This window comes from Bubalus kerabau, chromosome 8, assembly GCF_029407905.1.
Source record: "Bubalus kerabau isolate K-KA32 ecotype Philippines breed swamp buffalo chromosome 8, PCC_UOA_SB_1v2, whole genome shotgun sequence".
NCBI classification, from domain to species: domain Eukaryota; kingdom Metazoa; phylum Chordata; class Mammalia; order Artiodactyla; family Bovidae; genus Bubalus; species Bubalus kerabau.
Genome location: NC_073631.1, coordinates 49,235,050 through 49,259,457, shown reverse-complemented (window position 1 = coordinate 49,259,457; position 24,408 = coordinate 49,235,050). Strand labels below are relative to the sequence as shown.

Genomic DNA, 24,408 nt, shown 5'->3' with positions numbered 1-24,408 from the left:
TCATATACAATGTTCAAAAAGTCAATATAAGTTATTCTGCATTTCCTTGGTTATCCACTCTTATTACTAAAATTTTTTACACAGTAATACTTCTATGAATATTTTTATAAAATAGTAAAAATCTAGGACACCTCAATACCACCTTAAAAACGACAAATTCTACAGTTAGGTTTGTTACCGCTTCTGTATTATGTGGAAAATGTCTGTCAGACATGAGGCAGTGCTCTTTTACCCTGGCTACCCATCACAGTCTCTAGCTGAGGCCAGCGCATGTGATTTTTCTTTTAAAGCTGTTGGCATTGACAATCACTGTTGATTTATGGGGTTTGAAATCTTTTAGCATTAAGTTCCCATGCTTTGAAAATTCACATATTCCTTTTAATTCTGTTGAAGTTTTTGGATCTACATTGTACATAATAATTCAGTCTTTACTGGCTATATGAATATATCTGAATACCCTCACCACCTTCTTTAAAAAACAAAAAAAAACTAGTAAAGTTCAGGTTTAATGGTCATGAAAATAAGGAGTCCAGTTTGTCAGCATAAGCATATTTTCTTTGCTGTGTGGGCATTTATGTCTTTTCTATCTAGTTATTTTCTACAAATACCATTTATAATAAAAATATATGTAGAAAAACTAGTGTATATGTATTTAAACATACATTCTCACACATACAGAAACACACACATTAAATAAATCTACCTACATCCTCACTTCTAGAAATAATCACGATAAGCATTTTGGCATCTTTTCTCTCTCTCTTTTTCCATGTAGTTAAACTTCCTTTCTAGGACAGGCAACAGAATGCAGTGCTACAGAGATTAATAACAGCAAAAGACTTTGCTGGGGGACTTTGTGGGGGAAAAAGAAAAAGAACCGCAGTGCTAAAGCACTTGGGATTCTGCAACCAGACTGCCACTTACACCATGACCTCGAGCAAGTTATGTAACTTTTTTCCATCTTAATCCTGACCTATATAAAAGAAGGGTTATAATAGAAACTAGCTCTACAAGTAGGGTTATTATTAAAAGAGTTAAATAACCAAAGCTCTTCTTACAGTACCTGGCACAGAGTAAGTGCTATGTACTAAATGAAGGATGCTTTTACATTATGGGAATTCAGGATCATTTGCTACTCTTGTCAAACAGTATGTTGTTTAAAATAATAGTATATATCGTAAGCAAAACCTGTGGGGGAAAGGTTTTTTTTTTTTTTTTTTTAACAATATCAGGATATAGGAATCTGTATCTCAGACCAGGAGATAAAATCTCTAGCCCCACAACAGTCTAATAATTAAAGGGCAGGGTTTAAGTCATAATTTGTCATCAAGAAAGTAGTTTTTTTTTTCTGCACCACATGGCTTATGACTAGGGATTGAACCTGGGCCCTCAGCAGTGAGAGCTCAGAACTGCTAGAGGATTCCCAAAGATAGCTTTTACTTTGAAACATGAATCTGTTTTCTTCCTCACTAATCCAAATTATAAAGAAAATTGGCGGTTACTTTTTGTCCTTCCAAAGTGGGAAAAATAATGGTCATTTTCAAAAGTAAGTACTGGCTTGTTTGTTCAGGATCCAAAGTGCAAAAATGTGAGTACAGACTTCAAATCAGAGCTCTTATTTTAGCTCTTACCTCCATCCAGCCATTACAGTATACTTGCAGATTCAAACTAGGTTTTTACTACATTTACTAAAGTATTTCTCATGGTTTCATAGTACCTATAAACTATACTGAATTTGGTAAGAACAAAAAGGAGATAAATTGGGTTTCAAAGTATTTTGTTGTAAACAATATAACAAGGATTCATTTATGATCTACCCCACTTCCCAAAGAGCCTAAGGATTACCACTTTGGTATTCTGTTCCAATCCACTATACTCAGAATGGGAGTAAAACAAAGCTTCATAATGGTGGTGTGTTATTTCTGAGGTTACTATAAAGCTCCAAGTGGTGGATCTCAGTGAACTATTTCCCTCAATTGCTTTATTAAACTGACAGTAGTTTTTGAAAGATTTTTATTAATAAGTTGATGTAAAACTACCCTTCCTGGAACTTTCCTACAAAGTTGGTGAGAATGTAAATTGGTACAATCACTATGGAGATTCCTTAAAAACCTAGAAACAGAGCTACCATATGACCTTCAATCCTACTCCTGAGGATATAACTGCAGAAAACTAATCAGAAAGGATACATGTACCCCAATGTTCATAGCACTATTTACAACAGCCAGGACATGGAAACCTCATGTCCGTTGAATGGTTAAAGATGTGTGTACACACACACAAACACACACACGATGGAATTTACTCAGCCATAAAAAAGAATGAAATAATGCCTGCAGCAACAGGGATGGATCTAGAGATTATCATACTAAGTGAAGTCAGTCACAGAGAGACAAATATCATGTGTTGTCACTCATGTGGAATCTAAAAAAACAAATGAACTTATTTACAAAACAGATTTACAGATACTGAATTGAAAACAAAATGGTTACTAAAGGGGAAACGTGGATGGGGAGGAGGTGTTAGTTCCTCAATCATGTCCAAGTCTGCAACCCCACGGACTGCCAGGCTCCTCTGCCCAAGGGATTTCCCAGGCAAGAAGAAGGGATTGGGTTGCCGTTTCCTTCTCCAGGGGGTTTTCCTGACCCAGGGATTGAACCTAGGCCTCCTGCATTGCAGGCAGATTCTTTACCATCTAAGCCAGTGGTGGGGGGCATGAATCAGAAGCTGGGATGAATATACACACTACTGTGTCTGTGTATATAGATTGTCTGTAAATAAAACAGACAACAAGGACCTACAGTATAGCACAGGAAACTAAATATTCTGTGATACTCTATATGAGAAAAGGATCTTGAATGAATGAATCACTTTGCTGTTCATTTGAAACTAACACAGCATTGTAAATCAACTATATTCCAACAAAATTAAAACTACCCTTTATACATTTCCACATCCTTAGTACATTCTATGAAAATCAATTTAACATTTAATTCTTGTAATTACCTATATACCACAAAATTTATTAATATATATATTATATATATAAAGAAAAGATAACGTCTCAAACCAGTCGTTTCTGAGAAATTTACATAAAGTAGGCAAAAGGAAATCATTAGAAATCATAACTGTAATACCAAAAAGAAGTCGATATATCAAATATTTTTGTATTTTTACAATTCTCTTTAAAATGTTTAGAAGTATAAAAACTATGACTCTTTAAAAATAACTATCAGTCTGTTCCTTATGAAATGTTATAGCCTTAATTCCTAAAACATGAATACATGTAACATCATGGAACTTGTTAGACAACAGTTCTTAACGTTCATTAAGAATCATACCTTCTTTGTTTTAGGGTACTTTGTTGGACATTTATTAAGTACTGGAACTTCATTTTCAGTAATTATTTCTGTTAGTGCAGTTTCAGTTTCTGGTTCTATTGCAAGTACAGTATTTTCCACATCGTTTTGTTGTGAGGTAACTTCGATGTCAGGAGAAGACGGTTGGATATCCGAACACATACTGACAGTCCTGTGTCTCCGACGCTGCTGTCCAATGTGAGTCCTGCTCCGAGAAAAACTTTTTCTCTGTTTAGTTCTATTTACTTTGGCTGGGGTTGGCTTGCTAGCAGTTTCTTCTTTTGCTTGTTCCTAATTCAAAATACAAAAGAATGGAACTTTGAATACCATGTTTATAAAAGATAGTAGTTGAAATCTAATGGTATCAATCTGCTTCAGAAGCTAACTTCCTCAAATTTCTTTATGAATACTGTAAATTGACATAAAAATTCCCTTACTCAAAAACGAAGCAAGTCTCATATCTGAAGCCTAAGTTGTCAAAGGATTTGAAAAATGCTGTTGAAAGGCTAATATCACATCAAAAATTCTTTAGAGATGTAATTGTTTGAGAAGATTTTATTAGAAAGTGGTTAAGTGTGAAAATAAAAGTAGACCTGAAAAGTAATACCTGAATAACTTCAGCATCACTGACAGTCTGTGCATCTTTACATTCAGTTTTAACTTCAGTTTTGGCTGTGCTGATTCTTTCCAAAGCTTGTTCTCTTCTCTTCTCTCTTTTTTCAAGTCTGGCAAAAGCCTGCAGAATTGCTTCCATTTTCCTTTCTTCTCTTGTCTGTGAAATTTAAATTTTAAGAGACATAATAAATATTTCTCTGAAGAAAATTCAAAATCCAAATGTTCATAGCAAATTAAAAAAAAATTTCTATGATGGTGTTAGCAAAACACTTCAACTGATGGTAAATAAGGGATAAAAAAACATTTATGTTCATTTCTGAGAATTCTGAACATCTTGGTAAACCCTGTCATTACAAATGTATTTCATAAAGATCAAAATTCCTAAGGTAATATGTTGAGAGTTAAATTCATATAAATATAAGAAGTGAATATATTGATATGTCATAGCAGGATATTGTGGGGTGAAGACTGGGGTTGAAATCATGACTCTATCCATGACCCCAGGCAACATAGCAACCCTGGGTGGGTAACAATAACTTCACTGAATTGTTAATGAGTTCAAATATAAAGTCTCTATGAAGTTTTCCAACCTTACTTGAAAAATGGTAGGCATTCCATAAGTGCTATTTATTATTTATATTTCGGTTCTCTTGTCTTCCATTATAATTCCTATAAGGCATTCCTCTACCTTCTACTCTTCCCAGGGCAGACTGGGGAACAGCACAAATTCCTTTGAGCATCAGTTCTCTTTGGAGGGAGAGCATTAAAAGCAAGACCCAGAGCCTTGCCCAGTGGGCCTGTTAAATGCTTCTGGTTTCAACCAGAAACAAGAAGCAGGTCGATCAACTGCCCAGTTCTCCAAATGAAGAAAACCAGGTCTTGAGGTTCAGATCCATTTGTCTTTCTTTGTCATCACTGATGTAGGAAAGATCAGTAACTCAAGATCTGGCTGCATGATCATCTCAACACTGGAGCTTTAGAGTTGGAGTAATTAGCAGAGATTCAAGCATCAAAACACCTACACTAAGGAAACTATTAACTCTTTCCTGTATTTTTTTTCCTTTGTTATACTTGATAAGGGAAATATATAAACAAAACCCCTCTGAGAACTTTCTAATTAGTTAAGGGCTTCACTGGTGGCTCAGATGGTAAAACAAACTACCATACTGCAAATGTGTTGGTCTTATAAATGCGTTATCCTCACCCTCTTTTACAGGTAAGGAACTGAGATCCAAAGAGGTAAGGTTACTTGTTCATGGACAGATATCTGCATCTTTAGCTTTCTTGGTCTGGGATGGTTAATAAGACACTAAAATAAAGAACATAGGCAAAAGATTATCTTTTTACTGGAAGTTTCAAAGCTGCATTCTTCAGCTAATTCATGTCTCTCAAGTCTTATAACTCACTTTACTCAACTGCCATTCATCTATGGCTGTCTATAAAAATCCTTTCTCCATATATTAGGACTTTTCTAAACCCTAAATTTAGAAGTCTGGAGTAGCTGAAAAATGTGATTTTCATAATTTCTTCACCTGTTGAATGGGAGTGGGTAGAAAGAGACGGGGTTCATTATTGCGCTTATACATTTAAAAATAAATCTAAGAAAAGTATACTTTTCCAAAAGAAACAGACTAGTCTTAGCAAGAATCATTTTATATGTAAAACAATTTACCCACAAGCCAGGCACCCAAAAAAGGTGTTTTCTAATCCACAATTATTCAAGGTTTTCTAAGATAAATATGAATTTATGCAAAAAGAAGTGTCTTTGACATAATCCATTTTTCACTTGTTTTAGAGTAAGAGAGAAAATTATTTGGCGTAAAGACAAAATTCATTCATTTAAAAATTGAACAAATATAACTGTCAGTAAAGCAAAATCCTTTATTTAAAGATGACTCAATTTTTTTGAGCTAGTCAGGATCTTAAAAGTAATCAGTCTACACTGCTGAAGAAACCAAAGCCCATGTATATTAAGTGAATTTCTAAAAGGCAGAACCATAATTGTTATCCAAGTTTCCTGGCTTCTGATTTTCTTCTTTCCAATTACCAACCACTGACATATTACATAAAAAGCATAACTCTTCCTATAGTTACTTCAACTATTAACTGAAAGCACTAAACAGCTATCCTAAAAGCTTTAACCTAGCTTTGTCTTAAAAAACACACATTAGAAAATGTAAACATACCTTTGATTATGTGAAAAAAAAAAAAAAAGTTACTAATCTACTTTTAAACTCCACATGTCATTCAGCTTGTATATTCAAGAATTTAATACATTCTTTGACACACAACCAGATATATAGTATCTAATGACTGAAAATTTACCATCCACTTTATAGATCTAACTGAAAAATAAAGTTTTATATGTTACTTGAGGTAATTATAGCTGTTTGTACAGGGGACTAGAAATTAGGAGTCTTAATTAGCCCCAGCAGACTGTCTATAGACCCTAACATCAGGGCTTGATGTAGTTTAGGTGATACTTGTCATGTAAGTCTACCACTAGGATGTGGTTGTTAAATTATCCAGATTCTTTCCAAGCCAATGACTGCCTAGACCTCAAAAAGTCATTTTTACTCTCTGTGAGCTTGGCAATTGTTAGACCCTGATACAGAATCGGAATCAGACAGGGTTGAATTGACACACTGTTATTGCTGGAGGGTTAGGTGCTAAAGTAAACTATGAGAGATCTCTGATGAGATCTACAGATGACTTTTATGACTTACTTCTCAGTTTATGCGCTTTATAGTAACGCATAAAGAGTAGTTTTTGTCAGCAGAAAACTTTGTAAGAAAGTCTGCTTAATAATATCCCTTTATAGGATTTTAATCATTTAAGGAATGGGTTTAGTGAGAATTTTTATTCCAACTTAGTGCTTCACTAAGTGTAAACACTTAAGTGTTTACTTCAGTGTAAACACATTGGAGGCCAACTGTAATTTGGAATCACATAACTTTGTACTTGGAACAGGTTACAGAGATCTTGTCTAAGCCCCCTATTCAACAAATGGTGAAAGCCTAAAGTCCATATAGTTCAAGAATTACATAAATAAAGAAGATGAATTAAAGTTGTATACAATATCACAGTGAAACTATAAACTGAGTAAACCATTAAAATTCACTACAATTAGAGACATTGGGTAATTTGAAGCAGAGTGAAAGTAAGTTTATGCACTGCAGATGCCTTACAGTAGCTTTGGAAGGAAATCTGCTAGTAGGATGTAAGAATTAAGAAGGATACAGAAAATGAAGACATTTAGGTACTTGTGATGTACTTTTTTCTTTTTTTACCTTGCCACCATGTAGGAAGTAGCTCTTTAAAACAACAAAGTTGCCTTTTAAAGGAAAGGGAAATGGCAGGGCCAACCTGCCAAATTACTCTATTACAATCTTGAAATATAGAAATGAAAAGACTTCTTACTCAACTAAGGGCTTCTCAAGTGGCTCAGATAGTAAAGAATCTGCCTGCAATGCAAGAGACGCGGGTTTGATCCCTGTGCTGGGCAGATCCTCGGGAGACACGAATGGCTACCCACACCAATATTCTTGCCTGGAGAATTCCATGGTGAGAGGAGCATGGCAGGCTACAGTCCATGGGGTTGCAAAGACTTGGACACAACTGAATGACTAACACTTTCACACTTTATTCAAATAACTTCCCTTATCCTTCCAAAAAGGAATTAGAAACTAATTTTTTAAAAATGGGTAAGATTATTGCTTACCAATAAAACTGTTCCATAAGAATATCTCCGTTTCTTCTCTACCACATGATTTAGTTTAATCTCACAGTGCTGTTTCTTGTTTGATGTTTTTCCTTATACCCCATCCTCCATGAAAGCTGCTCCAGAATAGGACCCTTGCCTTCTTTGTTCACCAGACTTTAGGTGGTGCTCAGCATATAACATCCAAATTTTTGTATTGTGTATACACTGTATATATACATGTGTATATATATACACTATATACAGTATATAAACCACGTATATCACTATTATTTGAAGGCATGTAATGAAATCTTTAAGCAAGATTTTGGAAATCTTGATTTAATTAAGGCAGCTGAAGCTGCATATCCTCATTTTGTATGAACAGAAAACCTATACAAATAAATAGGTTCCTTTTTGCTATTCAATACTGTGATTAGTTACCCACTGATTACTCATATTTGAAGATATAATTCCTAAACAGTAATGAGAGAAAATGGGACCTTAGAAAATTAAAACTAGTAATCAGCATTAATGTTGTGAGGAGAGGAAAAATGAGATGAACAATACATGTCAGATGACTTTTCTGGCAGATTTACCCTGCTTATATTTTACTATTTATTATTAGAAATCCTTTTACATCTTCTAAAGTGATCTAAACCAAGTCACCTCCTGGAGGCATTAGTAAGAGCATGGATTCTACAGAGCACTGTTTTCTGAGTGTGTTTTTTCTATGGAATGAAAACTTGTGGTATGACAAAGGTGTCAACACCAAAACAAATTGCAAGGATGTATTAATACAAGTTTAGGAAATGCTGACAAACAGAATTTCTCAAGAGCATTTAAACACACCACGTATACTGGAAATCTCCAAGTTGGGGACAAGGTAGATTGTTTACTAAACTCAACTAGCCACAAAGCTCTTTCACAAAACATCTTAGAATTCCATGGAATACTTTTTGATGTGGAAGACCAATATTGAGAAAACTGGGGAATCCTGCATCCTGGTAAGACCTCCAGGGCACTGCCTGGACTAGAAGGAAGCTTCACTTAGTTCACACTCACGGGCCTATCTATATAGCTTTCTTCAAATGGCGGCCAGGAACATTTAGTGTTGAGCTCATTTATTGACCACCTACTTTTACAAAAGCAGACATCTTTTATTCCCTAGAAGCTACTATGGCTGTGACAATGAATAAAACTACAAATCCTTGCCCTTAGGCAATTTTTATTTTAGTGATACACAGTTAATTTTAGATTGTTCTAAATGCTTAATAGGTTCAAGAACTTCACACCTAGGTTACTATTCTTTCATACCCTTTGTTGGTCTCAAATTTCTCTCCTCCTAAGTGTGAAGACCACTGGAACCACAGGTTTCCCTGGTAAAGAATCCGCCTGCAATGCAGGAGATCCTGGTTTGACTCCTGGATCAGGAAGATCCGCTGGAGAAGGGATAGGCTACCCACTCCAGTATTCTTGGGCTTCCCTGGTGGCTCAGCTAGTAAAGAATCCACCTGCAATGCAGGAGACTTCAGTTCAATTCCTGGGTTGGGAAAATCCCCTGGAGAAGGGAAAGGCTACCCACTCCAGTATTCTGGCCTGCAGAATTCCATGGACTGTATAGTCCATGGAGTCGCAAAGAGTCATCAAATATTATCCAGACTATTCCCAAGGTACAGTCTTTCCATAAGGTTGTAAAAAATTATTTTGAAAACACAATATTAGAAGATACTATATATAAAGGAGGTTCTTTTAATTATAAATGGGGCAGAAGAGGGGAAGTAAACCTTTTTAATTTAAACCTTTCAAAAGTTTTATAGTTTTTATCACCTGTTAGTTCATCAAAATAAGGTGAGCTTCCCAATATCAAACCCCCTTCTATACACTTAATCTTTCACAAGGTTATGACCACCTAAACTCAACTACCAAGGAACTGGGGGAGTCTATTCAGTAGTCCCGGTTTTAGAACCAGGTAAGTATAAGCAACCAGATGAAGTACAACTTACTGTATTTTAACCCACTGTATTCCAGCTTAACTAGGATCACTGTTGGAGAAGGAGATAGCAACCCACTCCAGTGTTCTTGCCTGGAGAATCCCAGGGACGGGGGAGCCTGGTGGGCTGTCGTCTCTGGGGTCACGCAGAGTCGGACACGACTGAAGCGACTTAGCAGCAGCAGCAGCAGGATCACTGTAAGATCTTCCCAAGTCAGTTTCAACCCACTGACAAAGAAGTATCTCTTGCTCAAGAGAAAATGTCTAATAACCATCTGTTCAGTTCTGCACCATTTAGCCACAAGTTAGCTTTTGTAAGCAGGTAATAAATTCTTAAAGGGCGGGGATGGGACAAACAATAATGAAGGAAAAAGGAAACTGTTAATAAAAGAATGGCTTCCTATCCTGGACATATAATGATTTGAATATTCTTCCATAAAATCTTAATCATTCAGCATTTCATATGATCTACAACCAACCAATCTTATTACCCTATATCCTTCCCCACACCTCACCCAAAAAACCAGCCGGCAAATTCCAGCCAAATGTGATTTATCACATAACCACCTCCAAGCCATTTCCCCTAGAGAAATAACCACCCATTCAATTCCACACAACTGAGCCACAAACTAATCTGTACTTATTTACTAAACATCATAAGGTCCATTGTAAAATCTAGACCTCTGTAAAATGGCCTCTGAACCCTCCAGCCGTAAGTCACCAGTCTTGTATCTCCTTTACCACACTTCCTGCTGCACTGTAACTGTTGAAGGCAGAGACATTGTCTTCCACTCTTAAGTAGCAACCAAAATACATAAAGACACTGGTGCTATTTTTGGAGACCAAGCAACATACGAATATTAAGCAACATACTAATATTGTATGGAACTGCCACTTATGTAAGTAAAAACTATCCTCAAAAATTTCATATGGTTCAAGCTGTACTACAAAAGGATAGGCTGAAGTATACTTGAATTTGGATATTACACGGTACTTATAGGGGAGGAAAGTCGGACTCTTTTTATACCCCAATCTCATGAGGACTGGTATCTCCTATTATAATGATTTAAAGTCTGTCCTGTCCAGGAGAAAATTTAAATGAGATTGACCTAAGTTTCTCAGGAGTTGACCTATCTTTCTAATTAGTGATGATAACCTAGCCTATAACCTAGTATAAAAGGCAAACACTAGACTATGAAGAAAGTGAAAGTCACTCAGTTGTGTCCTACTCTTTAGGACCCCATGGACTATACAGTCCATTGAATTCTCCAGGCCAGAATACTGGAGCGGGTAGCCTTTCCCTTTTCCAGGGGATCTTCCCAACCCAGGGATCAAACCCAGGTCTCTTGTATTGCAGGTGGATTCTTTATCCACTAAGCCATAAAGGAAGCCTGAGAATACAGGAGTGGGTGGCCTATCCCTTTTCCAGCAGATCTTCCTGACCCAGGAATCGAACCAGGATCTCCTGCATTGCAGGCAGATTCTTTACCAACTGAGCTATCAGGGGAGTGTGTAGATTAATAAAGGCTGATTAGCATTTAAACTTTTCTAAGCAAAATATTTCACAATATACTACAAATAGTAATACTTGGGGGGTTGTGGCAACTGCTTATGAATTCTTAAGATTCATGCTTTTGCATTCTCATTTGAGTATAGCAAAAATTCTATAATTAAAACATCAAGGCAAATATTGAAATTACAACAAACAACATTACAGTGACTTTGAAGGCTACAGGTTACAGAGCCAAGGATTTTAAACGAACTTATTTCAAAAGTGAACTCTAGAAGATCCGCTGGAAAAGGGATAGGCTACCCACTCCAGTATTCTCAGGCTTCCCTTGTGGCTTAGCGGATAAAGAATCTGCCTGCAATACAACAGACCTGGGTTCCATCCATGGGTTGGCAAGATCCCCTGGAGAAGGGAAAGGCTACCCACTCCAGTATTCTGGGCAAAAGAATTCCATGGACTGTCACACTGTTATGTATGACAAAAGGGAATTCTCATACACTGTTGGTGGGAATGTAAATTGGTGCAGTCACTAAGGAAAGCAGTATGGAGGTTCCTCAAAAAATTAAAACTATGATCCAGCAATTCTACTTCTCAGTATTTAAAGGAAACAAAACCACTAATTTGAAAAGATACATGTACCCCAATGTTCATAGCAGCATTATTTATAATTGTCAAGATACAAAATGAACCTAAGTGTCCATCAACAGATGAATGGATAAAGATGTGATACAGATATATGCACGGGCATACACACATCAATGGAATACTGCTGCTGCTGCTGCTAAGTCGCTTCAGTCGTGTCCGACTCTGTGCGACCTCATAGACGGCAGCCCACCAGGCTCCCCCGTCCCTGGGATTCTCCAGGCAAGAACACTGGAGTGGGCTGCCATTTCCTTCTCCAATGCATGAAAGCGAAAAGTGAAAGTGAAGTCACTCAGTCGTGTCCGACTCTTAGTGACCCCATGGACTGCAGCCCATCAGGCTCCTCCATCCACGGGATTTTCCAGGCAAGAGTACTAGGGTGGGGTGCCATTGCCTTCTCTGAATGGACTACTCCTCACCCATAAAAAATGAAAATTTACCATTTATAGCAACATGAATGGACCTGGAGGATATTATGCTAAGTGAAATAAGTCAGAGGAAAACAAATACTATTATGTTATCACTTATATGTGGAATCTAAAAAATACAACTGGTGAATATAAGAAAAAAGCAGACTCACAGATATAAAAAATAAACTAGTAGTTACCAGTGGGGAGAGAAGAGGAGGAGGTGGGGAAATATAATGGTAGGGGATTGAGAGGTACAAACTGCTAGGTATAAAATAAGCTATAAGGATATAATGTACAACACAGGGAATATAGCCAATGTTCTATAATAACTATAAATGGAGTTTAACATTTAAAAATTATGAATCACTATATTATATACCTGTAGCTTATGTAACACTGTACATCAACTATACTTCAATAAAAAAATTTCACACCCCTTCAAAATACCAGACAAATTCTAAATACTGACATTTGTTTATTCCTATGAAAAATACTGATATTAAAATGAGTATGCTAAAACAGATATAAAAACATGAAGTATTCATTTGTCAATATACCATACTAGTAGACAAAATCAGGACAAAAATGGATTCCCAAGAAAGCATTTTTATCTACCTATTCAAAGTTCCATCATGTTCAATAAAAGGCATTTATATTTTCTACTGGGATCTGAAAATGAGGATGTTATGGGTTTCCCTAACTTTTGCAATACTAAAAGAAGAAAGTATTTTTAAATCAGCCCCAGAGTCATATAACAAATCTCCAGGTTTGAGTTTTTTTTTCCCTTTCCCCATTGCCTATCTCCAGCCCCCATCCCCACCCTCACTGTCCCCAAGCACTGTTATATCCTTTAAAGCCATATTTTTACCAGACACATGCCTCAAACAGAAGCCAGTTATAGCATAAAGTGATCTTCTAAAAGCTTCTCCAGGATTATTACAAAGACAAAGCTATGACAATTGTGGAATGAAATAGGCCAATATTGAAAATCAAGTCAAAAAAGGGCCATAGGTATTTGGGCTAAGTGCAAGTAATTTACTAGATGTAACTGAATCTTGGAAAAGGGTCAAGATAATTTCTCTAGGTAGAGGTAAAACTCCTTTTTCTTTATAAGCAACCACCAATATATTTTCTCCTGTGTTTTCCTTCTCTCCTATTCCTAACACTACCCTTGTCCTATCAGAGCAGTGCTTCTGAAACCCTGAGGCTGTGGAACAGTCTGGCATCGCTTTTGCAGTTTTCAATATCAACACTACATCAATGTTAGAGTAATGACCATCAAGGCAACAAAACAGTTACATTAAGCAGGCCTAGAAATGACCAAAATCCAAAGATACTACCACTAAGTATAGTGACACTTGAGAGTCCATGAAACACAACATGAAGATCACTGAAACAGGAAATGAGGAAGCATATAAAAAGGGAGTGGGGAAAACCCACACCAAATCATCAGTTGGTAGATAAAAACATTTTCAAATCTTAAGGCAAACTATACCACAATATTTTCTTAACTGGCCTAGACATTTTATCAATTGCTAAGTTACCATGGATTTTTAAGAAAATATCTTGTCCTAGTTTTTATACAGGTATTTGCAAATAAATAATACAAGAGTATAAATGCCAAACTTTTTTTAATGAAAACCTTATTTTATGATAGCAGTATGAGATACAGAAATAGCAATTGCCAGTATCTTTTTGCATAAATCATGTTAGTGCTATTATCTTTTAAACTCCATTTTTGTTTTACATTAAATTATGAAGAGAAAAAATACATTTAGTTAAATAATGAAAAACATTTGAACAGTAATTCTGGCATTAAAATTTATTAACAGTACACTGCTTCAAAAATGTTAAAAGTATTCCATAAATGTTACAAATTCTAAATTGTCTAGTGAACATACAGTAAAAATACAAAAGATTAGTAGAAGTTACTTGAATGGTAATGACAAAGCCAAAGAGAAATGCTCCGTGACACCATCCTGTTTGCTAATTTCAAAGAACAGGGTAAAGGCCCACCTAAAGGCAGCAACAAGTACTCTGAGAAGAACAATGTCACTAAACACAAGTGACAGCGTGAAGCTGCTACTGGCCTTCCAACTTACCATCTTCCTTTTCCTCTCTGCAATCTGTTCCTCAGACTCCATTTCTACCTCATTGCTGATGGGAGTTTTTTCTTCTATATCATCAATAAAATCTGGTTCCTGAAAGATGGAAATGACTGCTTTAAGAATCTACTCCTCCATCTACAAACTACAGACATTGAACAATGTATTTTAAATGACTTTCATCCTGAACTAATTAAACATAAAAATTGTTCTTAAATTCATTTCAGAAATTTATAACTGGTTTCTTAATTCAGGAAACTTTTCAAAATCCTGCAATCAAATAATGTTGTTTTTAAAAATTCTAGTCAATAATATTATTTTATCTATAGAGACCACAAAGCCTGAGGTTTATATTCTTCCCAACACATAAACATATATATTATTTCACAAAACCTAGTGCCTACAAATACCAATTGCTCAGTAAATATCTGTTCAATTTAAAACTTAAGGGAAACTTATGAAAATAAGACACTGGAGATAAATAAAATCTTACTTAATCTTCACATTTAAAAGATCTTTCCACTTGTTTAGACAGCATATAACAAAATACTTCCTGGTGAAGCAGACTAGGCCAAACTCTTTCCTCAAATTTATCTTACATATTTCTAAGAGAATTTCCTCTCAAAAATCTTATGTCACACTTACAGAATTTACTTCGTTATGTCCCAAATATTGGGTTTCCCATGTGGCACTAGCTATAAAGAACCTATTTCCTGCTAGCCAACGCAGGAGACCCAAGAGACAGGGGTTTGATCTCTGGGTCAGGAAGATCCCCTGGAGGAGGGAATGGCAGCCCACTCCAGTATTCGTGCCTGGAGAATCCTATGGACAGAGGAGCCTGGCGGGCTATAATCCCTAGGGTCGCAGAGACTCACACGACTGAAGTGACTTAGCATGAACACATGCATGCATGTCCCAAATTAAAAGAAACATTATGGCTTAAGGTTTTAGAGTTCTTAATAAATAAGAACATTTATTATAAACATAAGAACAGTGTCATCTGGAAAAAATGTTTAAATTACCCAGTCTTAGAAAAATCTTATATTCAATTCTACAAGGATTTCCTGTGTGAGTTGTTCCTTAATAGTTTAACAAATATTGTACAAATTCTAGCAGAATCTGTGTTTTATGTTTATAAGCATACTTCCCTAAATAATAGAATGAACTTAATTTTAAGCCATTTTACATTAAAAAAGTTTAAAATATCATAAATTAATTTTCTTCCATTAATTTCTATCATCAAGAGTCAGTAGAGGACTTCCCTGGTGGTACAGTAGATAACAAACTGCCTGCCAATGCAGAGGACACAGGTTTGATCCCTGGTCCGGGAAGACTCCACATGCCGTGGAGCGACTAACCCCAGGTACCACAACTCCTGCAGTCTGTGCTCTAGAGCCCCCAGGCCACAACTACTGAGCCTGTTTGTCTAGAACCAATGCTCCACAAAAAGAAAAGCCACTGCAAGGAGAAGCCCATGCACCACAATGAAGAATAGCTCCCACTCCCCATAACTATAAGTTATGCAGAAAGCCTGCACTTATCAACAAAGACTCAGTACAAGCAAAAATAAAATACATAACTAAAATGTTAAAAAAAAAAAACAACCCAGTTAGTCCTAAAATAATAAAATTCAGTACCTGATTATTCGATACTGATAGTCTCAGTGGAGAAAGCTTTCTCTGTTTAGTTTCTGGGCTCTTCATTTTGTTCGTTGTTCCTTCACAATCCAGAGTAATATTCTGATTTTGTGTCTCTTTTTCTTTTGAAATATCCTTTTCTTTTTTGCCTTTCTTCCTTCTGGTCTCATAACCGCTATTGATGTTCTCCGTGGATTCAGAACTACGTTTCAGAACAGGGCACTCTGAATTTTCTTTGAGGCATGCACAATCCACCTTGTACTTACTGGAAAGAAAATCACTTAAATATTTATTCAAGACATAAACTGTAAAATTTTCTAATCCATCTTAAGATATATCTCTACAAAACTCTATGCTATTACTAATTGTAAGCACTCCTTTTCACTAATTTTCATCCCTGGTAACTATGACAAAATAAATTTTATTTTTTCATAAAACCAATGTAATAATTAGAAGAACCAATCGTAAGGATCACCAGTGATGGTTTATAGAAGGAAAAAAACAAAACTGTAAGCTAAAACTGAGTTGTTTTTTTTTTTAAGTAAAATGATACCATGGCTTATATCAAGGCCAAAAAAAAAGTTTACTTCAGCGTGTTATAAAATATATATGCAGAAAATGATAAAATACTCTAAATCTGACTTAAATTAAAAAATGCTAGGTAAATAAATATCAAGCCTTAACTAGTTTTATACTTAAAGGAATGATTTCAATAACCAGAGTTCTTTAAAAAGCTACCTTGATAAAAAATTGAGTCTTAATTCCTTTTGCCCTTAAGTATTCCCTCTTTCAAATAAATGGAAGCTTGAAACATAATTGCCTTCTCTTATCTTCACAGCAGTGATAATTATACTCCTATTTTACAGATGAGATTAAAACTCAGAGGGTTAGTTTTATCTTGTCCAGAGTCACACATTAAGTAGTAGGGAAAACATTCAAATACATGTCTGTCTGAGTCCAAAGACCACGCTTTGAGCACTTCAATTTTCTTAACTTTCTGCCTTCTTTATGTCTACCACCAAGATTTATTAGTCCATTTCCTGGATACAGGTTGAATGCCCAAACAGGAATTATACAATAAGAGAAGTCTCCCATCTTGCATGTTTTGAATAGCTTAATGTTTGTTCACGACTTCACTTTCACTTTTCACTTTCATGCAGGAGAAGGAAATGGCAACCCACTCCAGTGTTCTTCCCTGGAGAATCCCAGGGACGGGGGAGCCTGGTGGGCTGCCGTCTATGGGGTTGCACAGAATTGGACACAACTGAAGTGACTTAGCAGCAGCAGCAGCACAATAAAAAATAATTTACTCTTCCAAGTTTCTAATAATCCTGCTCATTTCATGTTCAACACCAGTTCAGTTCAGTTCAGTCGCTCAGTCCTGTCTGACTCTTTGTGACCCCATGGATTGCAGCACACCAGGCCTCCCTGTCCATCACCAATTCCCTGAGTTTACTCAAACTCATGTCCATCAAGTCAGTGATGCCATCCAATCATCTTATCCTCCGTCATCCCCTTCTCCTGCCTTCAAGTTTTCCCAGCATCAGGGTCTTTTCCAAAGAGTCAGTTTTTCACATCAGGTGGCCTAAGTATTGGAGTTTCAGCTTCAACATCAATCCTTCCAATGAATATTCAGGACTGATTTCCTTTAGGATGGACTGATTGGAACTCCTTGCAGTCCAAGGGTCTCAAGAGTCTTCTTCAACACCACAGTTCAAAAGCATCAATTCTTCGGTACTAAGCATTCTTTATAGTCCAACTCTCACATCCATACATGACCACTGAAAAAACCATAGCCTTGACTAGACAGACCTTTGTTGGCAAAGTAATGTCCCCGCTTTTTAATATGCTGTCTAGGTTGGTCATAACTTTTATTCCAAGGAGTAGGCATCTTTTAATTTCATGGCTGCAGCCACCATCTGCAGTGATTTTGAAGCCCAAGAAAATAAAGTCTGCCACGGTTTCCCCATCTATTTGCCATGAAGTGATGGGACCGGATGTCATGATCTTAAGTTTTCTGAATGCTGAGCTTTAAGACAACTTTTTCACTCTCCTCTTTCACTCTCAAGAGGCTCTTTAGTTCTTCTTCGCTTTCTGTGATAAGGGTGGTGTCATCTGCATATCTGAGCTTATTGATATTTCTCCCAGCAATCTTGATTCCAGCTTGTGCTTCATCCAGCCCAGTGTTTCTCATGATGTATTCTGCCTATAAGTTAAATAAGCAGGGTGACTATATACAGCCTTGACGTACTCCTTTCTCTATTTGGAACCAGTCTGTTGTTCCATGTCCAGTTCTAACTGTTGCTTCCTGACCTGCATACAGATTTCTCAAGAGGCAGCTCAGGTGGTCTGGTATTCCCATCGCTTTCAGAATTCTCCACAGTTTATTGTTATCCACACAGTCAAAGACTTTGGCATAGTCAATAAAGCAAAAATAGATGTTTTTCTGGAACTCTCTTGCTTTTTCCATGATCCAATGGATGTTGGCAACTTGATTTCTGGTTCCTCCGACTTTTCTAAAACTAGCCTGAACATCTGGAAGTTCATGGTTCATGTACTGTTGAAGCCTGCCCTGGAGAATTTTGAGCATTACTTTACTAGCATGTGAGATGAATGCAATTGTGCGGTAGTTTGAGCATTCTCTGGCATTGCCTTTCTTTGGGATTGGAATGAAAACTGACCTTTTCCAGTCCTGTGGCCACTGCTGAGTTTTCCACATTTGCTGGCATATTGAGTGCAGCACTTTCACAGCATCATCTTTTAGGATCTGAAATAGCTCAACTGGATCTCCATCACCTCCACTAGCTTTGTTTGCAGTGATGCTTCCTAAGGCCCACTTCAGTTCGCATTCCAGGATATCTGGCTCTAGGTGACCGATCACACCATAGTGATGTGATTATCTGGGTCATGAAGATCTTTTTTGTACAGTTCTTCTGTGTATTCTTGCCACCTCTTCTTAATATCTTCTGCTTTTATTAGGTCCATACCATCTCTGTCCTTTTTTGAGCCCAACTTTGCAGGAAATGTTTCCTTGGTATCTCTAATTTTCTTGAAGAGATCTCTAGTCTTTCCCATTCTATTGTTCTTCTCTATTTCTTTGCACTGATCAGTGATCAACACTGGTAGAAAGATACAAATCAAACTGCCTAATTCTGTGAATCAAGGATACAATTCAAACATTATGCTCTATCCTTCAACTCTCCAAATCAGGTATTAATAGAAACTAACTCTTTCTGGGTATTTTCTTTGTGATTTTAGGATAATAGAACTGCAAACAGTAGCAATGGCAACAGGTAATATTTATTCAGCACTTATTCTGTACCAGGAATTGTTTGAAACCTTTTACATGTGTTAACTTATTCTTCTAAACATTCCTGTAAGGTGGTGTTATTCTCATAATGAGGTAATGAGGCAGAAAGATGACGAAACTGGTTCAAGGTTATGTAACTAATGTAAGTCACTGAGCTAGGATTTGAAACCAGAGAGTCATATTATAAAAAGCTTGTGTTTTTACCCACTACGGGAAAGAGTCTCTCAAAGCAATGAGCAAAGAGCCATTATGCTAAATTGGGAAATTTAACCTGGGGCGGAGTGGGGGTGGGGAGAAACAGCCAAAAAGGAAATACTTTAGTTATTAGGATAAATCTGACTCCAACAATCAAGTAGAGATGCATACTGAAGAAAGAGAGATTTCACTGACAGATAATGTAATGGGCATTAAAAAATGTCTCCATGTAAAATAAGATACCACACAAACTTTTAAAGATACTACATGGATTAACTTTGATTAAGTTGTACAGTAAAGAAGTGCTGCAAGGAAGTAAAGCTATGGGAATATAAACTGGTCATTCATCCGTATCTGGTAAAAACTGAGTTTGGACACATTCTACAACCGAACACATTCTACCTCTAGGTGCCTATCATGGGGAGAACATGTACACATGCAGCATTTTTTGTAAATCTAAAGGTCCACCAATGGTGGAATGGATAAATAACATCAGCAGTGAAAGTAATGAACTAGAGCTACACATAACAAAAGAACTGAATCTCATGAAAAGTAATGAACGAGAAAAGATAAATGCAAAATAATACAGATTGTAACTTACATAAATTTTTAAAACATACAAAATTACTGGTTACTATTTAGGGACATCTAAAGACATTGTAAAAACATTAAACTCACCAAATTAAAGATGGCAGTTATCTCTGGTGAAAGAGGGAATAGAAATGCAATCTGGCTGCTAAACATGAGGGCCTTCAGTGGACAGTGTTTTGTTTTCTTAATTTGGAAAGTAGGCACATGGACTTTTTTGGGGAGGTTCACACAGCTTGCAGGATCTCCGTTCCCTGAACAGGGACTAAACCCAGGCCATGGCAGTTAAAGCCCAGAATCCTAACCACTAGGTTACCAGGGAACTCCCTACATGGACCTGTGTATTATTATTTTTTACAGTAAGCTTTTTGAAAATTTAAATTGAAGTTTTTATACTCAGAATTAACTTTTCTTACCCCCTAGTGTTTCAGAACAATAGTTCTCAGAGTTTCCTTGCAGGATCTCCACAAACCCTTTCAATTTATATTGCAAAGAAAATTTGGCACAATTTTTCTTTTCTTTTGAGGGGCAAAAAGTGAAATCATCCATTTCTATTGATTAACCAAATTAATTGAATGACTAAAATTGCACACCCTACCTAAAATACAAGAAAGAAAAGGAAAAAATTCTTACATAAACAATGTCAGTATTGCTGAATTAGGATTACAAATTATTATACTATAAGCATTATATAACAACAATAAATAAGAAAATTTAGAATAAATTTTAGAATAAAATTTTATTTTTTAGAATAAATAAATAAATAAGAAAAACTTAGAAGAGTTAAGCAACCATGCTATAATGGAAGCTGATACCAAGTATTTTAAATTGCCTAATGGTAAGTAAAAATAAAATGCTATAAAAGTAATGATAATACCTATATTTTTATAGGGACATTCATAAATTATTTCAAAACAACAGACTTGAACTTACCAATTTCCATAGTCAAAATCAAAGGCAATAGTAATTTCGGTTCCCTTTGGAATACTTTGTATAGAATAAATGTAAAGATGTATGGTTCCATCTTCAATTTCATGCCTCACCTGTTAGTTAAAAGAATAATTTTATATTTCCAGAAGTACTTTTGTATCTCTATAAATTATTTTCTACCTTTAGGAGCATCTCATCTTACAATTTTGAAAACTATTCTTTTCAAAGTAATTCAAAATACAACATGGAAAATACACTATTAATTATAGGACTTGTACATAAATCAGTGATTATCAACTGGGAAGGAGGTATACATCAATGCAAGTTTGATACAGGCTCAGGTAGCATCGAAATGAAAATACTCTATTTCATCAATTCTATGATGCACATTTTTTCACCTTTTAACATCGCTGAATGAGAGTTTTACAACTGATGGCATCTTTGATTTAATGAAAAGAAGTAATTATACAGTTTGTAAGTAAACAGTCAAAGAACAGTTTAACACTATACTTTTCTACGGTACACACTGTTCCAGGTACGTAGACACGCATTAAATCCTTTAGTTCACATAACATCTTTTTACAGATAAAACTGAAGCACAGATAAGGATACAAAGCTAGTTAAGTCAAATAGAAGACATGAACGTACAAGTCTGGCTTCAAACCCTACACTCTTAACTGTAACATTATATAACTATAAAATGTTTATTTTGGTATGAGAAAAAACAAACCAGAAATATTTTATATACCACTTCTAAATCACAATTAAAAAAAAAAAACTTTATAGAAGCACATATAAAATCAACTTTAGCTTTCAGCTTTGTCATCAACTTTGATCAAATCAGAGCATACATTTGACTCATAGAGCTTCCAGAACAGAGAAGTCCAATATTTTCTTAGAATGAACATCACTATTTCTTCAATATGTAAAGTAACTGAAGACCTCACAGCCAGTATCATCTTAATTTTTGTAATGAAAAGACGCTAGGCACTAGAAAATGCATCAATGGATACAAACTGGTGATCTTTTCTGGCCACCAGACTTCTGTGCTTAATTTAATACTCAGATTCCACGCATTCCCTACCCCTGCCTCCCCAAAGGATTTATGTATGCTAACCTCTGCATTGGGTGTACAAGAACGCCTGATGAACCGAGCTTCATTCCCAAAAGTCCTTGCATCAACACACATTTCTAGGCCATGAAATTTAGAATAGAATAAAACAAAAGGGTATGGTCTACAAAAAAAGAAATACATGAGAAACTATTAACATTTTGAATTTAAGAAATTTCTAAAAGACTCATATTAAGTAGGGAGGCCAAGATTTGAATATAGGCAATCTGATACCAGAATCCATTCTTAACCACTAGGCTAATTCATGCTAATAAGATTTTTACCTGCTCCTATAACCTTACCTAAGCCAAAGAAAATTAATTAGTTCAAGGTGGGAATTCAAATTTACAAACAATGATAGAAAGGGAATGACTACTGCCTTTACATAAGGATTCATAATGAGATGCCATTAAAGTTCCTATCACTCCATTTAAGTGTTTGAGTCACAGCACTGTTTCAGATCAAATCTGTTAAGTAAAAGGGAAAGATTCTTGTGTATCTTTCATAACTTAAGTAATACAAGTTATAACAATACAAAATACTTAAATAATTATAGTATATAGGTTGAGAATGTTACTTCCCTAGAGAGAGAAAAATACTTCCAGACCTCAGGGATGCAATGGCTATCATAAGATCACATCAATTCCCATTCCCCAAATCACAAATGATAGAAGAGGCCTCCAAAGTCCTTCCAGTACCAAGAAAGCCAGAGCTCAAAGTGGTGACAATAAAGTAAGACCAAATCTAACATACTCTGATAAAAGAAGGACATGGTCACCAATGGTCTTTGCAGGTTCTAGCAATCCTAGATGGAAAGGGTTCCTCATAACATCAGGTAATCAGAGATTTTCATTATACTATACTGCTACAGTTTATCTTTAAGTAGATTGTTTTAAAACTGTCAACAAAATAGGATGGGTAAGATTCTAAGGAATGCATCTGCATCTTTTTTGTTGTTATATTTTATCATGGTTCAAAAGTTATCATCAGTCACTGTTCAACCACACTATAGTTTTAAATATTAAAATGATTAGAGAACAAAATACACATTATAGTTAAATTAGTCAAAAATTCAATACTTAACTACAGAAAACTAATATGGGAAAATAAATATACCTCTTAAAGAAATATCCATTTGCTTCAAACTGTTCTCTCAACATAAACTTCCCTCTGTATTCAATGATAAGTGCATCAGGAGGCAAATCTTTTGCAGATTTCAGAATCTTCTTATTTTTTTGTATATGGCTCTACAATGGGAGAAAAGTTGAGATTAACTAAACCAGATTGCTTCTGGACTTTCCTGGTGGTACAGTGGGTAACAATTTGCCCACCAGTGCAAGGGACACGGTTCAGTCCCAAGTCTGGGAAGATTCCACATGCCTTGGAGCAACTAAGCCCATGAACCACAACCACTGAGCCCATGTACTGCAAATACTGGAGCCCGCTAGCCTGGAGTCTGTGCTCAGCACTAACAGAAACCACTGCAATAGTTTCTCTTTGAGCACTGCAATGCAGAGTAACCCCTGCTTGCTGCAACTAGAGAAAGCCTGTGTGCAGCAATGAAGACCCAGCACAACCTAAATAAATAAATAAAACCAGACTGCATTCAGTCTAAGTACTTAAAATACACAGTAGAAAAACATTTTTGTTCTATCATCTTTTGGCAAATGATATATTTACCTCTACAGGAGGTTTGAAGATCAAATTGTTGGTATTCAAATCTGATTTAATCTCTTTTTTGTCATTTCCATTGCCCAATCTCAGAGCTATTCTTTGTGCCTCCCTCTGAACACTCTCACTATATTGGTTATTATTTGCCTCTTCATATTGATCCATCCATGCTTTGATTTTTGTCTCCCATCCAAAATTTGAAACATCAGATGAAGGATCAATCTCTGGAGCTGAGCCCTAAAATCACAGCAAACTGAGCATTAATATCTAGATTTTAAGTATTTACACACACACACACACACACACACACAAAGACAATCTATATAAAAGAATATAAACTAGAAATAATGATAGGCCTTCTAAGTAGGTCCCAGTGGGGGGAAAAAACCCACAAGTGAGCAGCTTACTACATTTTACACTGATGCCAGACACACGACTTGGAAAACTGAAGGAAGAGGAGTTAATCTGAACAGCAGAAACTTTTTACTACTGTAGCCAAATTGGAGCTATCAATAAAACTGCAACAACCCAAAACAGTCTACGGTTTAAAAAAGATAGTATACGAAATACTTTTTTGAATCTACCAATATCTAGTGTACACTCACAGTTGTATTTAACCAGAAAAAAAATTT

General features: G+C 35.9%; 1 protein-coding gene across 4 annotated transcripts in view; it reads right to left on the bottom strand.

Annotated features, from left to right (window-relative positions):
* The window catches only part of KMT2E (lysine methyltransferase 2E (inactive)), a 90,675-nt gene that overhangs the window by 8,774 nt on the left and 57,493 nt on the right, over positions 1 to 24,408 (bottom strand). For all 4 annotated transcript variants that reach the window (XM_055590192.1, XM_055590190.1, XM_055590191.1 and 1 more), the window contains 8 exons: positions 23,786 to 24,013; positions 23,222 to 23,352; positions 22,112 to 22,229; positions 20,998 to 21,107; positions 15,972 to 16,236; positions 14,332 to 14,430; positions 3,967 to 4,131; positions 3,342 to 3,650 (listed from right to left, as the gene is read on the bottom strand). In XM_055590192.1, coding sequence (XP_055446167.1) covers positions 3,342 to 3,650; positions 3,967 to 4,131; positions 14,332 to 14,430; positions 15,972 to 16,236; positions 20,998 to 21,107; positions 22,112 to 22,229; positions 23,222 to 23,352; positions 23,786 to 24,013 — 1,425 coding nt within the window. The remainder of the gene's footprint in view (positions 1 to 3,341; positions 3,651 to 3,966; positions 4,132 to 14,331; positions 14,431 to 15,971; positions 16,237 to 20,997; positions 21,108 to 22,111; positions 22,230 to 23,221; positions 23,353 to 23,785; positions 24,014 to 24,408) is intronic.